The sequence below is a fragment of the Cnephaeus nilssonii genome (genome assembly GCF_951640355.1).
Source record: "Cnephaeus nilssonii genome assembly, chromosome: 16".
NCBI lineage: Eukaryota > Metazoa > Chordata > Mammalia > Chiroptera > Vespertilionidae > Cnephaeus > Cnephaeus nilssonii.
Window position 1 is genome coordinate 2,144,194 of NC_137087.1, and position 23,282 is coordinate 2,167,475.

The 23,282-nt window shown below is 41.2% G+C and overlaps 1 protein-coding gene across 7 annotated transcripts in view; it reads left to right on the forward strand.

Annotated features, from left to right (window-relative positions):
- The window catches only part of CCSER2 (coiled-coil serine rich protein 2), a 243,540-nt gene that overhangs the window by 204,419 nt on the left and 15,839 nt on the right, over nucleotides 1-23,282 (forward strand). For 5 of the 7 annotated variants that reach the window (XR_013814723.1, XM_079793281.1, XM_079793280.1 and 2 more), the window contains one exon: nucleotides 1,285-1,374. The exons of 1 other annotated variant lie outside the window; for it this stretch is intronic. Coding sequence is in view for 5 of the 6 variants with exons in the window: in XM_079793281.1 (XP_079649407.1) it covers nucleotides 1,285-1,374 (90 nt within the window). In the remaining variant the exon portion in view is untranslated. Of the gene's footprint in view, nucleotides 1-1,284; nucleotides 1,375-19,970; nucleotides 20,056-23,282 lie in introns of those variants that run through there. One more of the 7 variants, XM_079793283.1, reaches the window with a different exon arrangement.

Sequence of the window (23,282 nt, forward strand, 5' to 3'; positions counted from 1 at the left end):
AATTGGAATGATCCCATTGCAATTAAGATAAATTTTGAATATTAGTAATTGGGCCGCGCCAGCACAGCCAAGGGTTCGGCGAGCCTGAGGGAGGGCGGTTAAGGATTAAGAAAAAAGATAGACAAGAGAATAAGCTGGGTCTAGGTGGATCTTCTGTGCCTTGCTGAGGCCACAGAACAGATCCAGACTGCAAAGCTGATGTTTTATTTATAGTCAGGGACAAACTAGGTAATTTACAATGTTGTTGTAAGTTTCACTTGTTTTGGCAGCACTTGCTCCCCCTCCCACAGCCCATTAGCTACCCAGGAAAGATCTAGGGAGCAGTCACAAGATCAGATTTAATTATGCTAAGAGTACTGTGCCCTCCAAGCTGGGACTTGTTTGCGACTTTGCCAGCAGGTCAGTCCGAGGCTTAACCTTATAACCGCTCCCTACAGGTAATTATTTTTAAAGTAGAAACTTACAATTTTAGCTTGATGCAATAGTCAAGAATTTGTTATATAGGTATCCCTACAAGAAAGCATATTTACCTCTATTGGAGTTATTTAACAAATAATAAGGTTATATTACAACTTCCCACTGAAGAAAAATTCTCATTATCAGTCTTTTTATTTTTAAAAAAATTGGTATTTAGTTGAAAGACCAAAGTTTACACAATAGACACATTCCTTTGTGTGTGTAAGTGACTCACTGAATATGCTTGAGGAGAACCATGTGTAGAGGATGCATTTATGGACTGATATGCCCAGATAGGTCTTGTCAAAGGGCAGAGACCCTTCAGTTTCCCAGTCCAATGAAGTCAGCACATCCTTACAGGAGCTTGAAAGCACTGGTCATGTGAAAAGACAAGCTTATTTGTGGGCTGGCATATTTAATATCCAGTAGAATCCAATCAAAAATGAATTTAAGAAATTGTGCTGCAGTTATTGTAGTAGCATCATAGTTTAGGGAAATACTTAAAATCTTACAATTGTATTCTTTAGATACTACATATTGTTACATATATATTCTACATCTATATATATATAGTACTGTATCTATATGTGTAAAGTCATAGGTAGTGTGTTTTATGCATAATAAGAGATTTCCAAAGGTAATTTTAACTATTCAAAATTGTAAGTTGACTCTAGAACCCCATCTCTGAATAAGACAGGTGACTATCTAATAGATCTTGATGTTTGCCCTTTTATTTCTACCCCCTAAGAGAGATCCTGATTACTTCGTTTGTCCATGTACAGGTATATGAAAAATTATACCAGTATAAAAATTTGTGTTTTTGTCCAGGCAACACGGTGTAACTGCCACCAAAAATCTAAAGAGGAAAAATGCACATATGCCGATAAATATACCCAAACCTCCTGGAGAAGAATTCCTGTAAGTAATTAACCCCTCTTCTTGTCATTTACTCTTTTGATGTTTTGTTCCACCTTTTTTACTCTAATCTCTAAACATTTTGAATCGGCCATGGCTGTTAATTTTTTTTAAGTTGTCTTTTTCTTGTCTCATAGGAGTGTATGTGCTTTCTAAAGCTTCTCTTGTGTGTGTTACATAAGTGAATGTGCATTTAATAGCTTTTCCATTCTGCATATTGTACCCCATTTTATTTGAGTGTCTAGTCTTCTCTTATTGCCTATATTTATGAGAGTATTATTTCCCCATACCCTTAAAGAAATAGAAGTCCAAAATGCAGCCTTCCTTCTAGTAGCAAATGACTCTGAAAATATATGATGCTACGTATTCTTTTTTTTGTTGAAATTTTTCAAATAGATTTTATTATTAGAATTTCTCAAATGTTGAGGCTGTTAGGAAGTATAAATGCATTAGGAAATAGGCAGTAAAGGTTATGTTTTAGACATGGTTAGGTAATGGTTTGTAGCAAATAACCATGCAGTCTTTTCTTCATTGTTTTTCAAGGTTACATCTCAAAACATAGTTAGTACTAAAATACACTGACCATAATTTAACCTGAGTTTTTCTAAACTTAGTTCAGGTTGTGTCTGAACCAGAGTCATCAGATGGCCACAATCCTTATCCTATGGCATATGCTACAAGTAGCTACTTCTTGTTAAGAGAATGCCTAATAACCCAGCCTTGACTCTTCTTTTGCCTTATTTTGGCAGTGAAATCCTAGTAGCACAAATGAACAAGAACCTATCTATATATATAAAGAGCCAGGGTCCGTAACGACCAAGGCTCGACCGAACACTGACTGCCGAGGGGGCTGTGAATTAGGCCCAGAGAGAGGCCTGCAGAGAGAGAGGCAGGGTCTGATCCTCAGCCTCTGTGGCAGCTGTTGATCAGCCGTTGCCTCTCTCTTTCTCTCCCAGCTTTGGCAGCAGCCATGCCTCTATTTCTCTCTGGGCCTCCTTGGGGGCTGCTGATCAGCCCCACCTCTTTGATCAGGCCCAGAGATAGGCCTGGAGATGCTGACTGGCATAGAAACCAACCAATCAGAACCAAATCTGGGTGAAGTGCCAGGAGCCAATAGCTGCCTAGGAAGCAGAGCTTTTGACGCTGACTGGCATAGAAACCAACCAATCAGAACCAAATCTGGGTGAACTGTGAAGGCAGAACCTAAGGTGGGGGCTGAGGAAGGATTTTAAGGGCTGTTTGGTATAAGGTGTAAGAAGGCAGTTGAGTTTTTTTCATGGCCGGTTTGGTAGTATGGTGCATATGGCTGGCTATCAGTCCAGATATAAGGATTATGTGTTTTTGTCTGCCAAGAGCATCTCCTCCTGCTGAAAAAGGCTTCCCTCCCCACCCCCCTATCCTATATAATCTACCTATACTACTAAAAGGGTAATATGCTACTTAGACCGGGTCGACCGGCCATTTTCCAGACGTCTGACTTCCTTCCAGACAAAGCCATGTTGGTAGGGGCCAAGGCAGAGGCAGTTAGGGGAGATCAGGCCAGCAGGGGAGGGCAGTTGGGGGTGAGATCAAGCTGGCAGGGGAGGGCTGTTGGGGGCAAGATCAGGCTGGCAGGGGAGGGCAGTTAGGGTCAATGAGGCAGGCAGAGGCAGTTAGGGGTGATCAGGCCGGCAAGGGAGGGCAGTTGGGGGCAAGATCAGGCCGGCAGGGGAGGGCAGTTAGGGGCGACATCAGGCCAGCAGGGGAGGACCATTGGGGGCAAGATCGGGCTGGCAGGGGAGGGCCATTGGGGGCGAGTTGAGGCTGGCAGGGGAGGCAGTTAGGAGCGATCAGGCAGGCAGGCAGGCAGAGGTAGTTAGGGGTGATCAGGCAGGCAGACAGGTGAGCGGTTAGAAGCCAGCAGTCCCAGATTGCAAGAGGGATGTCTGATTGGAGAGGGTGCAGGCTGGGCTGAGGGACACCCCCTCCCCCGTGCACGAATTGTGTGCACTGGGCCCCTAGTAATAGTTAATAATCAGCAATCCAGTTTTTAAAACTTAGATGTAGACCTCTAAAGTTTATAACTTATTTCTTTTCATCTAATTAGCAATTTTTGGGCGTTCTGTATAAATATAATGCTGATAATTAATTTCTTCAACAAAAGTTTGGTGAGCCTCTCCCATCAACTGGCTTTTGAAGTAGAGTGAGGATTTGGAAAAGGAAATACACAGACAAATAAGGGGATTCTGGTATTAACAAGTGCTTATTAAAGACAGTGGTGATGGAATATTTCTTTAAAGTCAAAGGATGTGGAAACTTGTTTGTTTAGAAACAATTACAAACTGAAAAACCACGCCTCTTGTTCTAGATGGAGCAGTGGTCCTTCTGGGTTTCTCCAGGATGTTCTCAGGGATGTCTGTGTCTTCTAACATTGTCACTAAGTGGAGTGTGGCTTCATTAAGTGTGAAGTCCCATCTTCCCGGGAGTTTATATCATCTCTGGCTCCTCAGCTTCACTGTTCTGGAAACTGGTGATTGATTACTTGCAGGCCTGCTCACCAGACAAAAGTAAATGGTGCAAAACAGTCCAAGAATATATTTCTGAGTTAGTTTTACTATGATCTTGAGTGAAGTGAAGGTCAGATTTTCAACCTATCACACCTAACAAACCCAGACTTTATGCTTCCTTGTTATCCTTTATTGTAGGAATCACCTGGCTGAATACCTTTGTTTTATAGATAAGGGAGATTAAATGGCATAGTCAAGTCTCCTAATTAACCAGTGGCTGAAATAATACTATTGACTTCAGACTGCTGACTTTTTAGTCCAGGGTTCCTTCCCCGCAAAGCACACTGAGGTGCCTGAACTGAGAGGGGGTTGCAGATTGAAATGGGAGATACATATATAGAGTTGGGCAAAGTAAGGACATGATATTGGCAGGAACACAGACATGATTAGAAATAGGTGAAGGTAATGTTAAAGTTCCTTTAAGGATAAAATTTAAAAATATACCTAGGAATTACTGGGAAAGTAGTTGCATTTATTTAAAGGAATAGTTACATATATTTATTTAATCAATTTAATGTTAACTATTAAATATTAATATTAAATATTGAGTTTTTTCCCTGATTTTTGTTTTCTTTGGACTTGATGGATTCATCTTATATAATAAAAACCTAATATGCTAAGTGTCCAATCGTCCGGTCATCCGTTCAACCAATCAAAGCGTAATATGCTAATGATATGCTAAGGCCACTTAACCGCTCACTCTGATGTGCACTGACCACCAGGGGGAGCAGTCAAACGGTCGACCAGTCTCTATGACATGCACTGACCACCAGGGGGCAGACACTCCTACTGGTAGGTTAGCTTGCTGCTGGGGTCCGGCCGATCAGGACTGAGCGAGATGGTCCAGACACACCCTGGAGCCCTCCCGCGGTCCCTCCCCAGCTGGCCAACCTCCCACATCCCTCCCCAGCCCTGATTGTGCAGGGGTGGGGTCCCTCAGCCTGACCTGTGCCCTCTTGCAATCTGGGACCCCTCTGGGGATGTTGGAGAGCCGGTTTCAGCCCGATGCCACAGGCCAGGCCAAGGGACCCCACTGGTGCACGAATTCATGTACCGGGCCTCTAGTTTAAAATAAATTATTTTGGAAACCATTTAATGTAATAACAAAGATTTTCTTTTTTCTTTTAAAAGTTACACTTGATTCTTTTTTAGCAAGAACCCAACATATTTAAACAAGATGTTGATGACGGGGATGGAGAGATTTAATGGGACTCTTTGGCAACATCTGGTTTGTCAGGTGGTGATTTGGGGAACCAAAGCATGTTATATTAAAAATATTTCCCAAGTTTAGTGTAGGTTGTGTTTGTCTTTTTAAATCTGGCTAAGCCTTTGGGAAGATTGAAAGTAATAATCTGAGTACTTGTTCTTCACCATTCCCTGCAATATCTTGGGACATTTAAATGCCCTTCTTGAGACTCTCCCAGCTAGTTGAGGGTTATTGAATGTGTCTCAGAGATTTGTGAGGCACATGTCAGCATTTCCTGTGAACATATCCTGGAATAAGAGGAAGAAATCTGGCTGCAAGGGAAGGCAGGGGATGGTGGAGGAGAAAGCTTCTGCCTGTAATACTTGGGTGTGGCTATTTAGGATGTGGAAAGAAATAGAAAAAAAATAGACATTGCAGGCCGAGCCTTTCAGAAGAGGGAGAGTGGAGGGCCACTGACAGCAGCAGAGCAATGGAATGTGAATGTGTTGAGCTCAATGTAAGTTTTCATAAATTTTTCCCTAAGAATTTTGGTATCACCTAATAGCTGCAAATAAATTTTTAATTTCGAGAACCAACAGGAATACGAGGATGAAATAAGGTATTAGAACAGGGAAAGGAAGGAAAGCAGATGTCCACATACTCACTTACAGATATTTGTGCGCCCACTCTATTCTGGGCACTGTCCTCATCTGAGAGTGTAAGATGAAAAGGGTGCACACAGGCCCAGGTCTCAAGATGCTTACAGAAACCTCCAGAATGCCAAGAATGGTGTTCCTCTCACTCTCTTCCTACATGTGAAGAAACTGGGACCAAGAAGTAAGCTGTGCAACTTGGATACAGCAGTCTTAGGCCAAAGCAGGTTTTCTCACTTGGAGGTAACACCTTAGTTGCCTTCCTTGGAGTGGCAGCACAGGTGAAAAGCGCACAGGAAACAGAGGAAAAGGATCTGAGCTCCAGGAAGGAGGGCTCGGGCTTGGTCCAGTGAGAGGCCATGATGACAACTGACTTTCCTGAGACCCAGCTACCGGGCATATGCTCTGTGGTAGGATTTCAGCATTCCATTGTTAAAATTTTATCTTGGAGGTAAAATGAAATGTTAGGTATTTTGTTTTATTTTTGAATCTTTATTGTTGAAAGTATTACATAAGACCCCATTAACCTCTTCCAGCCTGCTCTGGTTCTCCCCTCCCCCATCTCCCCCCGCCCCAGGCCCTCACCACCCCATTGTTTGTTTCCATAGGTGATGCATATATGCATACAAGTTCATTGGTTGATCTCTTCCCACCCACCCTCCCCTGCCTTCCCTCTGAGGTTCAACAGTCTGTTCATGCTCCTATGTCTCTGGGTATCTTTTTGATCGTCAGTTTATTTGGTTCATTAGATTCCACATAGGAGTGCGATCATATGATACTTTATCATTTTTATGTTGTTTAGTATCCAAGTTTTTGGGAAATTTTTTTTTTTTACATTTTTTTTTATTGAGGTATTATATGTGTACATATCTTACCATTACCACCCCACACACCCATACATGCCCTCACCCCCCAGAGTTTTGCGTCCATTGTTTATGCTTATATGCATGCATACAAGTCCTTCCTTTGATTTCTTATCTCCCCCACCTCTCCTTAACTTTCCCCCTGTAATTTGAAAGTCTGTTTGTTGCTGTACTGTCTCTGTATCTATCTTTTTGTTCATCAGTTTATAATGTTCTTTATTATCCATAAATGAGTGAGATCATGTGGTATTTTTCTTTCATTGACTGGCTTATTTCACTTAGTATAATATTCTCCAATTCCATCCAGGTTGCTGCAAATGATGAGAATTCCTTCTTTTTTATGGCAGCATAGTATTCCATTGTGTAGATGTACCACAGTTTTCTGATCCAGTCATCTGCTGACGGGCACCTAGGCTGCTTCCAAATCTTAGCTATTGTAAATTGTGCTGCTATGAACATAGGGGTGCATATATCCTTTCTGATTGGTGTTTCTAGTTTCTTCGGGTATATTCCCAGGAGTGGGATTACTAGGTCAAATGGGAGTTCCATTTTCAGTTTTTTGAGGAAACTCCATACTATTCTCCACAGTGGCTGCACCAGTCTGCATTCGCACCAGCAGTGCACGAGGGTTCCTCTTTCTCCGCATCCTCGCCAACACTTGTCGTTCGTTGATTTGTTGATGATAGCCATTCTGACAGGTGTGAGATGGTACCTCATTGTTGTTTTGATTTGCATCTCTCGGATAATAAGTGACTTTGAGCATGTTTTCATGTGTCTCTTGGCCTTCCTTCTTTCTTCTTTTGAAAATATTCTGTTTAGGTCCGTTGCCCATTTTTTTATTGGATCATTTATCTTCCTTTTATTAAGTTGCATAAGCTGCCTGTAGATGTTGGAGATTAAACCTTTATCAGTGATGGCATTTGCAAATATGTTCTCCCATGCAGTGGGCTTTCTTGCTGTTTTGTTGATGGTTTCTTTTGCTGTAAAAAAGCTTTTTATTTTGATGTAGTCCCATTTGTTAATTTTCTCTTTAGCTTCCATTGCCCTAGGGGCAGTGTCAGTGAAGAAGTTCTTTTGGCATATGTCTGAGATTTTGTTGCCTGTGGATTCCTCTAGTATTTTTATGGTTTCCCATCTTATGTTTAAGTCCTGTATCCATTTTGAGTTTATTTTTGTGTATGGTGTAAGTTGGTGATCTAGTTTCATTTTTTTGCATGTGTGTGTCCAATTTTCCCAACACCATTTATTGAAGAGACTGTCTTGACTCCATTGTATGTTCATGCCTCCTTTGTCAAATATTAATTGAGCATAGTGGTTTGGGTCGATATCTGGATTCTCTATTCTGTTCCATTGATCTATATGTCTGTTCTTGTGCCAGTACCAGGCTGTTTTGAGAACAGTGGCTTTGTAATACAGCTTGAAATCTGGTATTGAGATCCCTCCTACTTTATTCTTCTTTCTCAGGATTGCTGCGGCTATTCGGGGTCTTTTTTTATTCCAGATGAATTTTTGGAGAGTTCTTTCTAGGTCTGTGAAATATGCTGTTGGTATTTTGATGGGGAGTGCATTGAATCTATAGATTGCTTTGGGTAGTATGGACATTTTAATGATGTTGATTCTACCAATCCATGAACATGGTATGTTCTTCCATCTGTTTACGTCTTCCTCTATCTCTTTTTTCAGTGTCCTGTAGTTTTCCGCATATAGGTCTTTTACCTCCTTAGTTAAGTTTATTCCTAGGTATCTTAATTTTTTTGGTGCGATGGTAAATGGGATTGCTTTTATAGTCTCTTTCTGTAAGTTCACTATTGGTGTATAGAAATGCCATAGATTTCTTGGCGTTAATTTTGTATCCCGCTACATTGCCGAATTCATTTATTAATTCTATTAGTTTTTTGATGGAATCTTTTGGGTTTTTTATGTACAATATCATGTCATCTGCAAATAAGGACAGCTTCCCTTCTTCTTTTCCAATTTGGATGCCTTTTATTTCTTCTTCTTGCCTAATTGCGATAGCTAATACTTCCAGTACTATGTCAAACAGGAGTGGTGAGAGTGGGCATCACTGTCTTGTTCCTGTTCTTAGGGGAAATGGTTTTAGTTTTTGCCCATTGAGTATGATGTTTGCTTGGATTTATCATATATAGCTTTTATTATGTTGAGGTATGATCCTTCTATTCCCACCTTGTTGAGAGTTTTTATCAAGAAAGGGTGTCGGATTTTGTCAAATGCTTTTTCTGCATCTATTGATATGACTATGTGATTTTTATCTCTCAATTTGTTTATGTGATGTATCACATTTATTGATTTGCGGATATTGTACCATCCTTGCATCCCTGGGATAAATCCTACTTGGTCATGGCGTATGATCTTTCTGATGGATTGCTGGAGCCGATTTGCTAGGATTTTGTTGAGGATTTTGGCATCTATGTTCATGAGGGATATTGGTCTGTAATTCTCTTTCTTTGTGTTGTCTTTATCTGGTTTTGGTATTAGGGTGATGCTGGCTTCATAGAAGGAACCTGGAAGTGTTCCTTCCACTTGAATTTTTTGGAATAGTCTGAGGAGGATAGGCTTTAGTTCTTCCTTGAAAGTTTGGTAAAACTCTCCTGTGAAGCCGTCTGGCCCCGGGCTTTTGTTTGCCGGAAGCTTTTTGATGACTGCTTCAATTTCTTCCATAGTTACTGGCCTGTTGAGCTGTTTAGATTCTTCCTGATTGAGTTTTGGAAGGTTGTATTTGTCTAGGAATATGTCCATTTTCTCCAGGTTGTCCAGTTTGTTGGAATAGAGTTGTTCGTAGTATTTTGTAACAATCCTTTGTATTTCGTCGGGGTCTGTTGTTATTTCACCTCTTTCATTTCTGATTTTGTTTATTTGTGTCCTCTCTCTTTGCTTCTTGGTGAGCCTGGCTAGAGGTTCATCAATCTTGTTTATCCTTTCAAAGAACCAGCTCTTGGTTTTGTTGATCTTTTGTATTGTTTCTTTAGTCTCTATGTCGTTTATCTCCGCTCTGATCTTTATTATTTCTTTCCTTCTGCTTACACTGGGCTTTTCTTGTTGTTCTCTCTCTAACTCTTTGAGTTGTTGGGTTAGGTAATTTATTACCATTGTTTCTTGTTTTTTGCAGTAGGCTTGTAAAGCTATGAACTTCCCGCTCAGGACTGCTTTCGCTGTGTCCCATAGATTTTGGATTGTTGTGTTTTCATTGTCGTTTGTTGCCATGATGTTTTTTATTTCTTCCTTGATGTCTTTGGTAACCCAGTCATGGTTTAATAGCATGCTGTTTAGTCTCCATGTGTTTGATTTCTTTGGGTTGTTTTTATTGTAGTTGATTTCCAGTTTTATGCCACTGTGATCTGAGAAGATACTTGATATGATTTCTATCTTCTTGAATTTGGAGAGACTTTGCCTATGTCCTAACATATGGTCTATCTTTGAAAATGACCCATGTGCACTTGAGAAGAATGTATATTCTGTGGCTTTGGGGTGAAATGTTCTGAAGATGTCGATTAATTCCATCTGGTCTAGTGAGTCATTTAGGATTGATGTTTCTGTGCTGATTTTTTGTTTAGAGGATTTGTCCAGTGGTGATAGTGGGGTATTGAAGTCTCCTACTATGATTGTATTGCTGTCAATCTCTCCTTTGATATCTTCCAGGAGTTTTTTAATGTATCTTGGTGCTCCTGTATTGGGTGCATATATGTTTACCAGAGTTATTTCTTCTTGTTGGATTTCTCCCTTTAGTATTATGAAGTGGCCTTCATTATCTCTTGTAATGTCCTTCACTTTGAGATCTAATTTGTCAGATATAAGTATTGCTACCCCAGCTTTTTTTTTCATTTCCATTCACCTGGAAAACCTTTTTCCATCCCTTTACTCTCAGTCTGTATGCGTCCTTTTTTTTTGAGGTGGGTTTCCTGTAGACAGCAGATATATGGGTTTTGTTTTCTTATCCAATCTGTTACCCTGTGTCTTTTGATTGGGGCATTCAATCCATTTACATTTAAAGTTATTATTGATAGGCACTTATTTGTCGCCATTTTTATTCTATACGCCTGTGTTCCTTCTTTGCTTCCTATTTCTTTCTTTCTTTTTTTTTTTTTTTTTTTTTACAGCAGACCCTTTAGCATTTCTTTCATTGCTGGTTTGGTGGTGATAAACTCCCTTAGCCCTTTTTTGTCTGTGAAGCTCCTGATTTCACCTTCAATTTTGATTGATAGCCTTGCTGGGTACAGTATTCTTGGATTGAGACCCTTCCTTTGCATGACTTTGTATATTTCATTCCATTCCCTTCTGGCCTGATGAGTTTCTGTTGAGAAATCAGTTGCTAGTCTGATGGGGGTTCCTTTGTATGTAACTGTCTGTCTCTCTCTGGCCGCTTTTAAGATTCTTACTTTGTCGTTGGTGTTTGCCAACTTAATTATAATGTGCCTTGGTGTCGGTCTTTTGGGGTTCATTTTGCTTGGAACTCTGTGAGCTTCTTGGATTTGTGTGAGTTTTTTCTTCCCTATATCAGGGAAGTTTTCTGTTGTTATTTCTTCAAACAGGTTTTCTATTCCTTGCTCCGTTTCCTTTCCTTCTGGTACCCCTATTATCTTGATGTTGTTTTGTTTTGTGTTGTCCCGAAGTTCCCTTAGGCTCTCCTCATGCTTTCTAATTTTTGTTTCTAGAAGCTGTTGTAATTGGGTATTTTTTTCCATCTTGTCTTCTAGCTCACTTATGCGGTCCTCTGCTTCTTCTAGTCTACTCTTGATGCTTTCTATTGAGTTCTTTACAGCAGTGATGTCATTTTTCATTTCTTCTTGGTTCTTCTTCATTTCCTCTTGGTTCTTACTCATATTGTCGAATTTGTCTTCCATCCTTTTCAGCCACCTTATGACCATTTCTCTGAATTCTTTCTCTGATAGGTTGTTTGCCTCTAATTCGTTTACTTCGTTTTCTGGTGATGCCTGCTTCTCTTTCCTATGGGGGCTATTTCTTTGTCTCCCCATGGTCTCTCTTCTCCGGATGTCTGGTTATATAGTTCTCTCTCTCTGGCATTGATTTAAAGGTACAAAATACAACACAACCAGGCACAACACACAAGGCCCTGAACAGAATTGTATTCACGATATTAATAACCTCCAATAAAGGTAACCACCAGAGAAAGACAAATTAGGGTATAGGAGTGGAAGAGGGAGAGTAAAAAGAAAGAACAAAAAAAAAAAGAGTGTGAATCTGAACTTGGGAAAAGAGCAGGAAAAAAAAGGAAAAGGAAAAAAAGTAAGAGAGACAAGAACAATACTAAGAGAGAAAAGGGGAACAAACTATATATATGGGGAGTAGACTCCACTAGAACAACCACTAATCCCAGCAAATTCCAGCAACACGAGCCTGGAGATTAATACAAACTGCAACACCAACTAATATCAAGTGAGGCAAGGGAAAACAAAAGTAAAAAACAAACAAAAACAAAGCAAACAAAAGAACCAACCAAACAAACAAAAAGAATAATCAAAACAATCTCATAAAAAAGCATAAAAATTCAATCTAATCAACATTCAAGCAAACAACAACAAAAGGCCAGAGAGAAAAATAAATTTTTTAAGGTAGCATAGAGAGGTATGTATGGATTTGGAGCAGGAGGTTGGGAATTAGATATATAAGTAGGGTGAAATTTTAGCAGAGGGTAAACTGAAAAAGTAGGGAAAATCTATAGCCAGAAAGGGTTAAGAAAAACAGGAGACCAAAAGGGGAAAGGTTAGGAGGAGAGTGATGGCAAAATGTTAGCGTTGAGATAGGGTAAGGGAAAGATGCAAATAGAATGTAGGACACTAATCCCAAAATACAAGAAAGGGAAAATCAAATGACATTTAAAAAAAAAAAAGTAAAAAGTAAAATAATAGTAATAATAATGCTGATTGAAAATAAAAATGTAATAATTAAAAAGGTGAAAATCGAGTGAGGAAAAAGAAAAAAATTTAGTTTCTTAAATAAAAGATGCAAAAAATGAAAATAAAAAAGAATTAAAAAATTGAAAAAAGAGTTAAAAATTAAAAAATAGGAAGACTAAAATGTGCAGTAGCGGCTGTCATTCACTTCCTCTAATATTCTGTTTGGTATGCCTGTTTCCCAGTCTGGGCGGTATTTCAGTTCAGCTTCGTTCCACTGCTTCTCAGTGTTGTAAGCCAGTCCTGCTTTTTGAGCCGGCCGTGTCTTAATTTCTCATATGTATTTTTTATTACACCAGAGACAATTAGCGTTTCAGCCCCTGGGTGGCAGTGTTTCTGAATTGACTTCCGGGCCTCTCTAGCTTTTTTTTTTTTTTTCCCCCTCTATGGCACTCACTACCGGTTTGTGGAGGTGTGTGCCTCACAGCTGCCTCTCCGATGGTCACACCCAGCTCTGCTCCCAGGTTCCGAAAAAACAACTTCCCCCTGCAGTCTTTCAGGGTTTTTCCACCTGGGTTTTCCTATGTATTGGGCTTAGTAATCAGAGTCGGAAAGAGCCCAAGTGTGCGGACAGTGGGTCTGTGCGCCAGACTAAGTAGCCTGCACTCCTTTGAAAATTCTTAGTCTCTTCCTCCTCGTCCGATTAAAATAGTTGCTTTTAAGAGGTCACTTCTGTTAGCAGCTCAGAGGACCCCCTTCCACATTCACGGATCACGGCATCTCCAACTGCCGCCGGTTTTTCTAGGCACAGACCTCCCGGTTTCTGCCGGTCCTATGGCTCGCGCGCTTCCCTCCCACCTTGGGGATTAGAAACCACACCTTATTTCAGGCGAAATCTGAACTTTCCGTGGTGCAGTGAAGAGTTCCTTTGAATCCGAATGTTTGCGCCGATAGGGGACCGGTGTTCTGGTGCTCGCAGCTGTTCAGTGTTTGCAGTTGTCGCGGAAAGTCAGATTTCCAATAAAATCCTCCTTTCCTTGCAAGATGGCGAGGCGCCCGGTGAGCCCGCAGCTCTGGGAGGAGACCCAGCCCCTGTGGGTGCTGCACGGTCAGGGGAGCCCTGGCCAGCACTCCCCCGCCTTCTCCTGTAGTTTAGCTGTCCCTTGGCTTGCCAACATACACTCCCCCTGCGAACCTCTGCTGCTCCTACTCTCCGTCCCAGGACCAGACTCCAAACACGACTCTATTCCGTCGCCATTTTTTTTCCTCCAGGGCGGAGCTTTCTACCGGGAAATTTTCTATAATTTTTCTGTTACTGATTTCTAATTTGATTAGGATAATTTCAGTTCAGTGTAATTCCAGTTCTTTTAAGTTTGTTGTTATTTGTTTTGTGGCCTAGACTACGATCTGGTTTTTGGTCAGTGTTCTGTGAAAGAATATAATAGTTTGCTATTGTTGGATGGAGTATTCTATAAATGTTGGTTAGATTCAGATTGTTGATTGTGTGCTTGATTTTGTATCATTGCTGATTTTATTGTTTAGTTTTATCAATTATTGAGAGAAGGGTTGCTAGTCTCGCCAACTATATTTATGGAATTTCTCCTAATTCTATCAGTTTTGTTTCATGTATAGTTCTGTAGTTTGGTGCATACACATTTAGGATTGCTATGTCTGCTTGGTATATTGGTCCTTTTATCATTTTATAAGTTCCCTCTTTGTATCTGATAAATTGCTCTGAATCCTTTATCTGATATTAATATAGCCACTTTTGATTTTTATTACATGGTATATCTTTTTTATGTTTGACTTTTCAATACCTAAATTTTTATATATAAGGTGAATTTCATTGACCATGCATGTAGTTAGATCATGATTTTTTTTCTTTTTTAAAATATTTTTATTGATTTCAGAGAGGAAGGGAGAGGGAGAGAGAGAGATAGAAACATCAGTGATGAGAGAGAATCATTGATTGGCTGCTTCCTGCACACCCCTCCCCCACACACACACTGGGGATTGAGCCCACAACCCAGGCATGTGACCTTGACCGGAATCAAACCCGGGACCTTTCAGTCCACAGGCCAGCGCTCTATACACTGAGCCAAACCGGCTAGGGCAGATCATGATTTTTTTCATCCACTCTGCTAATCTGCCTTTTAAAATATATATATATATATATATATATATATATATATATATATATATACATATATATATATTATTGATTTCAGAGAGAAAGGGAGAGGGAGAGAGAGATAGAAACATCAATGATGAGAGAGAATCATTGATTGGTTACCTCCTGCACGCATCCCACTGGGGATCAAGCCCGCATCCTAAGTACATGCCCCCTCCTGGTTCATAGGTTGACACTCAACCATTGAGCCACACCAGCCAGGCCCAATCTGCCTTTTAATTGATGTCTATACATCCTTTATATTTAATGTAATAATTGATGTTAGGGCTTCGGTCTACCATTTTATTTATTTTTGTTTCCTTTCTCCTTTGTTTTTTTTCTTTTTTTGCCTTTCTGTTTGTTACTTATACCTCTTTTAGAATTGCATTTTGATTTATACTTAGTGTTTTAAGTGTATCTTTTTTATGGAAATTTTATAGTTGACCTAGGTGTTGTTCTATAGTGTCAAAGGTTCATAAAGAACAGTAATAAAACCAATGAATCCCCAAAATAGTAATTAGTAAAAGTTGACGATGCTAACATCAAAAAGACAATTTGCAACCTGGGAGCATTCAAACCAAAACATGGAATGAAGTTCAGAGGTATCCTATATAATAAAAGGCTAATCGACCAAACAGCAGAACGACTGGTTGCTATGACACGCACTGACCACAAGGGGGCAGATGCTCAATGCAGGAGCTGCCCTCTGGTGGTCAGTGCGTTCCCACAGGGGGAAGCACCACTCAGCCAGAAGCCAGGCTCATGGCTGGCGAGCGCAGGAGCGGTGGCGGGAGCCTCTCCCACCTCCACGGCAGTGCTAAGGAGCAGCAAGCAGGCGGGCAGTAAGGAGCAAGGGGTCCTGGACTGCAAGAGGGTGCAGGCCAGGCTGAGGGACGTCCCCCCCCCCCTCAAGTGCATAAATTTCGTGCACCACGCCTCTAGTATTGTTACAAAGTAGCTTATATAGTGAGAAAACAGTGGCTGTTTATTCTCCACAGTGATGAGTTATATTCGAATTTTCAGTGGTTACTTCATATCAACCTTGAGAGATAGTTCAAGTTTTAGTTACAATTTCCAGAGGCATAAACAAGAAATGACCCAGGTCTAGCTATTCTTGCAAAATAATCTGAATTAAACTTTGTTTATAACACTAAACTGGTTTTGTCTGCTCAGATAATTTTTAAGGCTGGTCTCCATTTGTTCTGTTTTGTTTTATTTTAATAATGTATTTATATTTATGTAGTCTACTAAGTATGGAAACCTTAATTTCCTTTAAGTCCCTTCCTCTCCCCCATTTATAAGTATTTTAAACATTTCCTATACATTCCTTAAGATCCATGAAAGACAGTGTTAGAGCCAGATGAATGGGGCTGGGCTGAGTCCATGGTATTGTGCAAATGTGTGTATTTCTAGGCGACCTGTTTCCGAGCAGCACCTTGAAGGTGCAGGTTTTTCTGGAGACCTTTTTGCTTTTGCTTTTGTCTGTGCCCATTGGCATTTCTGGGTGCTGGCTTCTCCGTCACCTAATCCAGGATACACTAGGCCAAAAGAAAACCCAGGAATTATCTACCATGTTTTTCCTCAGATTTAAGGGTCCCTGACTGGTCTTTCTTCTTAGCATCACCCTTCAAAGTTGTGTGTTTGTTTTATCCTATATGATAAAGAGGTAATATGAAATTGACCGTCACTCCAACACACAAGATGGCTGCCTCCATGTGGTCAAAGATGGCCACACCCATGTGGACACAAGATGGCTGCCACAAGATGGCCTGCAGAATAGGGCAGTTAGGGGTGACTGGGATGGCAGAGGAGGGCAGTTGGAGGCGACCAGGCCTGCAGGGGAGAGCAGTTGGGGAGGACCCAGGCCTGCATGGGAGGGCAGTTGGGGGGAACCAGGCCTGCAGGGGAGGGAAGTTGGGGGGAACCAGGCTGGCAAGGGAAGGAAGTTAGGGTTGACCGGGCCAGCAGGGGAGGGCAGTTGGGGTGACCAGGCTGGCAAGGAAGGGCAGTTAGGGGCGACGAGGCCGGCAGGGGAGGGCAGTTAGGGGTGACCAGGCCAGCAGGGGAGGGCAGTTAGGGGTGACTAGGCCAGCAGGGGAGGACTGTGGGGGCAATCAGGCTGGCAGGGGAGTGGTTAGGGGGTGATCAGGCTGGCAGTCAGACATCCCTCGAGAGGACCCAGATTGAAGAGGGTGCAGGTTGGGCTGAGGGACCCCCTTCTCCCCCGAGTGTACGAATTTTCATGCACTGGGCCTCTAGTATATAATTTCCAGGGTTGTTCGCTATACTTGGCAGGAGAAAAAGTCTATCTGATTCATCCTGTGCTGGTACTACAATCCCTCTTCTATTAAGTTTTATTCACCATCTACTGATTCTACTCTGTGAGTCACTTATCAAGAAGCTATAGTTCACACCAAGAAACGTAACAAAGCTATTATTCTAAGGGTAGTTATGTGTACTAGAAGAATAAGAAAAATGTTTTATCAACATAATGAACAGAGGGAGAAAAATGCCCTGAGACAAGCATCCGCCAAGAAACATGGGTGTGTATAAACTAGGGGGGATGGTTACTGTAAGTAGGACAGGGAAAAGCTTTCGAAAATGGGTTTGAAATGTAGGGAAGTGGCCTCTCTCAGAAATCCTGACTTGTTGGTCTTGGGGGAGTGAAGATGGATTGTCATGTTTTTGTTTTTTTAAAGATTCTTTACTGCTTGCAGTATGTGTCCAAGCCTGATGGATGTTACACTTCATCTCTAGATAAACATAGTAACTTATTTTAATTTCATTTAAATTGACACAGTTATTTAGAGTCTGCTGGGGGCTGGGGCTGTTAGGCAGAGGGGTTGAACATTTAGCATAGATACTGTGTTAGGAAGGATAACTTAGTCTAAAGCTGATTGTTTGAAACATCCTATAAAGAGAGTTAGAAAGTGAAGGGATAGCAGTGATTCTGGATGAGTGAAAACAGGGACAGATATTTGAGTAACTGAATTATAAGAACTGAAGTTAAGAAGTGTTTTAGAAGGAGCCATTCTGCCTTAGTCTGTCCAGGCAGCTGTCACACAACGCCATGGGCTGGTGGCTGATAAACGGGAAGTTCTTTCCGGCAGTTCTGGAGGCGGGCATCTACGGTGTGGCCCACGTCCTGGTTCTCCGACAGGAAGCTCTTGGGGTTTCCTCTGTTATAAGAGCACTGATCCCTTGTCGAGGGCTCCGCCCCTGTGACCTGATCATCTCCCAAAGGCCTCACCTTCAAACCATCACACGGGAAATAGGTTTCAACATTGGAGATTTTAGGAGGCACAAATACTCACTCTACAGCACATCCCGAGCCTGCATCTCACAAATGAAGAAACCGAGTCTCGCAGAGGAGCGCTGACTTTCCTGAGATGGTAGGGTTTATGGAAGAGCCAGGAGCAGCGCCATTCCTGGGCCTCAGGGGCTTGTTTCCGCAGGCTCCAGAGAACCTGCTCTTTGAGCAGGACCCTGTCTGCTGGGTGAGCTTATGCACAAAACCCCTGCCTGCAAGTGCTGCTCCCCAGTGAGGGGGTAGGAGTTGGCCCTGGTGAAACTCATCGGAAGCGTGGAGGACTTGTTTTGTCTAAAGCTTTTGAACCAAAACATTTATGAGAGCAGAATCGAGTTTTATCAGGTATTATCTATGGAGAGTTCCTGGGGTCATCGCCCTATTAAATATTTTCTAAGCTATTTTCAGAAATATCTGTGGTAAATTAGTGAAGAAAGTGTAATAATTTTTTTAAAAATAGATCTTTATTTACTAGGATATTCTAAAGGCCATTAATTCTATTTAGTAACTTATAGCTGTTTTTTGTTTTTTTTTCCCTTCATCAGCACAGAAAATGGGTCTTTTTTAAAAATAGTGGATCACTTATGTGGTAGGGAGCAATGTAGGATCGCTTTGAAATGGAAAGTATCTGATTATACTGAACTGAGCCAGGAATGTTACTGATACAGAGGGGCAAACAAATTGTTATTTGGATCAGTGTTCTTGAGATTTGTCACCACCAGTGAACTACGTTAGTAATCTCCTAATAACACCGTTTCTATGTCAGACTAGTTGGTCTGAAACATTGTGCACACTTTCTTTTGCAGATTGAACTGGGTATGATGTACAGGCTCCTTTTCCTGGGTGATGGATGGTGTTTCAATAGTTTTGTTTATTGCTATGCTTCAGTCAGGGAGGAGGCGAGGAAGAGGAAGACCTGAGACCCCTCTGGGTCTATAGCCGGACAATCGCTGGGTCCATGCTGCCTGTCACTACTCAAGCCAATTAAGCAGAGCCAGAGTTAAATCCTGTGTGAGCATTCATTCCAATCCTGCCCACATTATGGGAGAGCAGCTTCAAAGGGCTGGCGACTCTGGGTTCTGCACACAGTTGTTCATCTTCCCATGATAATAGGCAGCTCCAAATGGGGACGGGGCTGCATTTCCAGGTGAGCAGCCAGGTCCGGAGTGGGGCTGCCAGCCAGGTTAGAATGTGCCTCCTCTAATCAGAATAAAACAGTCATGATTACTACTCCTTACAATTCTAGCTGGTTCCCCAACATTCTGTTTCTGCCCCTATCAGTTCTATTTGTGTGACATTGAACAAATTCTTTTTTGAAGACTCAGTTTTATATGAAAAGTGAAGAAATTTAAGTAAATGACATTCAGATGTATTTTATTTTTGACAATCTCTATTAAAAATAAGTAAAACTAAGAAACCACAGGTCATTCAAATTAAACAGCACGCATGTGTAACTGTGGCCTGCATGTCAAGTGCTTGGTGTAGTTCCTCTCACAGCATCCTCAGTCTTCCTAATGCTGCGTTGGTTCTGCTGTCTTTAGCTAATGGTCTTTATCTGCTAATCCTCTGAAAACCTATGACTTAAAAAGAAGTACAAATTTTTGTGAGGTAATTTTTTTATTGCCTGATTGATAATGGATGTTTTGTCTCTCTGTTTAAAACCTACAGTTTATCTCCCCTTTTAAATGCTTTCATTTTTTGCAAGACTGGAATATACTACTTTAAAAAGGGATATATGAAGATAAACGTAATGTGTGTCAAAGAATATTTTATTTTTTGTGTATTAAATACAAACATTAGAAGAAAATAATTTTTATTAAAATACATGAAAAGCGAATCAGCTGGGAATTGTGTGTTTTTTAATAATTTGAGCTGCCTATATTTAAAAAATGAAATCTGTCTTCTCATAAACACTACTGTGTTATTTTTAAAAGTATGACTGGTTTCTCTTATTTTTCAGTTCCCTTTTTTATTATACCTCCTACCCCGTCTCTCTCTACACAGGGTGGGTATTCTGCTCCCTCCTTCTCTCCTGGGCAGGGCTCCTTCCAGGGGACCCCACGGACTGTGCCACCGCACCGCAGACAGAGTGAGTCTGTGCCTCTCACTCCTCCCCGCTCCGCCTCCCTCCTGGCATTTCCCTTCCGCATGCTCTGTCCCTGTCCCTCCCAGCTCCGCCCCTCTGCTCCCTGGCCTGCAGGCATGTGCTCAGCCAGCACTTCCTGGGCTCTCCTCTTACCAGTCCTTGTCCTTCCACTGCATGGAAATAGACTTCGACTTAGAGCCTGCAGAAAGCTGTCTGACCCTTTTATTCTAAAGCTGTAACACCTGCCAGTGGCCCTAACCCTGCGACCGTCACCTGTCTCCAGTGCATTGTGCTTTTTCATGGCCTTGATCTATGTGAATAAAAATTGTTTTTACCTAGTTATGTTTAAGATGTCCACTATCCAAACAGTGTGTCACTGCCAAGCACATGTCTGAGGATTCCATGTGGAACTCAGTGACTCCGAGTTTTCTGGGGGAAATTATGCTATTAGTAGTGGTATAATGAACAGATGCATACTGGTTAGGGAGCAGGCTTACCAGACCATTGCACATTTCTTTAAACATTTCCTAATCAAAAGGCTTTGACTACTTTTCACTGCCTTCTAAAAGAAAAATCTTATAAATCAGTTTTCAAGGGTGGTTTTTAACAGTTAACATGTCCTTTTAATTTATCAGCTGCTTACAAGTACAAAAGAAATGGCTTTTGAATGTGCATGGTTTACTAACATTTCTAATGTGACTTAAAAATTAAATCTGCTTACATTAAATCCGCTTTCCAAAACATTGTATATTTTTTTATATTATGTACTTAAGTACATCTGGTAAGTTGGTTATATTTTATCTTTTTTGAAAAGTTACCCAAAAAAGCTAATGTTAATGAAAAAGAGATATATATATTGTCAGTCAGTCACTTTCATGCCTTCTCCACAGATTTACCCTGATTTGTGATTCATATCCATTTTTTCATAAATTATCCTTATCTATGTGATGTATTGAAGGTCCAAAAGGGAGCAATTTTAAGCAATTAAAAATGTGATTTATTAAAATAAAAATTTATTTTTTAATTAATTAAAATTATTAGATATCAACATGAATTTGAGACAATGTTGAAGTTTATTTTTTAGCTTGTTTTAAAGATAAATAAAATAGAGAGTTTGTATAGACTTTTATATCAAGTATTTAGTAGCAAGTGAATTTGTTTAGTGGATGCAGCAAAAAGAGGAATTTTTCCTCCTCCTCTTCCTTTTACATCTCCTACCATCTTTGTAAACCCTCCTTTTTTGCCTCTCGTATCTTCAAGTTAGTTGCTTTCTTTTCTCCTCTGTTTAAAGATTTTTTGCTCATAAGGAATTATTCTAACTTGCTAGTGAACTACTGTGAATTTCAAGTGCAGTTACAAGTGAGAATGTGTTTTGGGCTTGTAGCCAGTAAGCAGCATGGGTGACGGGCTGACCTCAGGTTAACACGTGACTGAATTTACTGAAGCCTGCCTTTAGCCTTGTTCCTGTCTCCCACCACGCTTCCCCCATTCTCCTTCCCCTCAGTAGCTGCAATATGGGAATGAAGTTTAATTATTCTGTATTGCAAATAGTTTTAGATTTAAAAAAAAAAAAAACATGTTTCTCGGAAACATCCATGTCACTAGTTTCTTATCTGTACAGCTTTAGGACTTCCTTGTCCCTCCATTTGCAAACGCTTCTCCCTCCTTCCCTTTGGGTGTTGAGTTGTCATTTTCATTCCCAGCTGTGAAGGAGCACTTGGTAGTAGCAACACTGCTACCAAGCCCTGTCTTTCTAGCTGTTCTAGAACAAACCTCCTTCTCTGTAGCTCCAGGTTAGTAAAAGAAAGTGCGGGTTGTCCGGAGTTGGGCTGTGTGAGCCACCTAGGGAAAGTACCTGTGCACGGGAGTCTTTCCCGGCCGGCCGGCGAGAACTGGCCCTGGACTTGACCGTGAGACTTGGAGGACCGCGTTCGTGGAAAGTGACGACTGGACTTTCCTTAGCTTTCAGAGAGCTGAGCTTGAAATGTTCCTTTCGAGAAGAAATAGGCTCTAGCCTAGTACACAATTTTGAGTTTATCCTGAGAACAGCTAAAGCAGTTAAACAATAAAATCATTATTTTTATTTTTTAATGATAAAATATAGAGAAAGAAAAGGGTATGGAATTATGGAAGCAAATCCAGTGTTTTTTCAGAAATTTCCTTTTCCTACACTACACATATTCAGTGAAATAATATTTGTCTCCACATTTAGTTAATATGTGATTCCTAGTGCTGATTTATTTTGGAGAATTCTGTAAGTGATGCTCAATAGTTGAGAGTGTTCACCTACATTTTAATGTTTCATTGATACATTCTTCCCGATGCCCTCTTGAACATCAGCTAAGTGAACTGCCTTTAATTCTAAATGTAGAAGCCAGGTAGGATTAGTTATTAGTCATCAGGCAATCTGTTTTTGGCTCTTTTTAATGCTAGCAATAGTAGACTTTGCCTGGCCAGAGTGGCTCAGTTGGTTGAGTGTTGTCCTGTGCGCTGAAAGGTTGCCAGTTTGATTCCTGGTCAGGGCGCATACCTGGGTTACCTGGGTTGCGGTTCGATCCCCAGTCTGGAGGGCAAGTGATTGATGTTTCTCCTCACATCAATGTATTTCTCTCTCTCTCTCTCTCTCTCTCTCTCTCTCTCTCTCTCTCTCTCTCTCTCTCTCTTCCCCCTCCCCTCCCCCCAATAAGCTTACCCTAGCATGAGGCTTTAAAAATAAATAAGTAAGTAAACAAATAGTAGACCTTCCAGCATAAAAACACCTTCCAGGCCTGGTCGCCATATGCAGAAACGACTCATGTTGACAGGGAGTGTTTAGCTTTGGACATTCCAGGAAGCTGCCCTGGCCAGGGATGCCCTTGGCCGAACTTAAGAATAATTCTGGAAAAATGGAGATAAAAGGAAAATCCTAGTCTTCAAGTATTTTTTTCTTTCTCGGGACATTTTGACTTACCTTTCTTTTCTCCAGTGTATCACTGGTCTCAGAGTGAGGATGTTGGACCTCCCGTCTCCAAAGAGAGCTTTCTCTGGGCAGCAGAAAGCATCTCCCCCTGGGGTCCTCCCGTCTCCTCAGGCCCTGCAGCTTTGGTCCCCATCAACTAGGCTGGCATCGGGCCAGCCGCTCTGACTTCCAGCTGTGTGGAATCAGAAACAACAGCTCGCCCACCGCACAGTGGAGGTTAACAAAAACCATTCCTTCTGGCAGGTGAAAAGCCTTAGGGGTGATCTCAGAT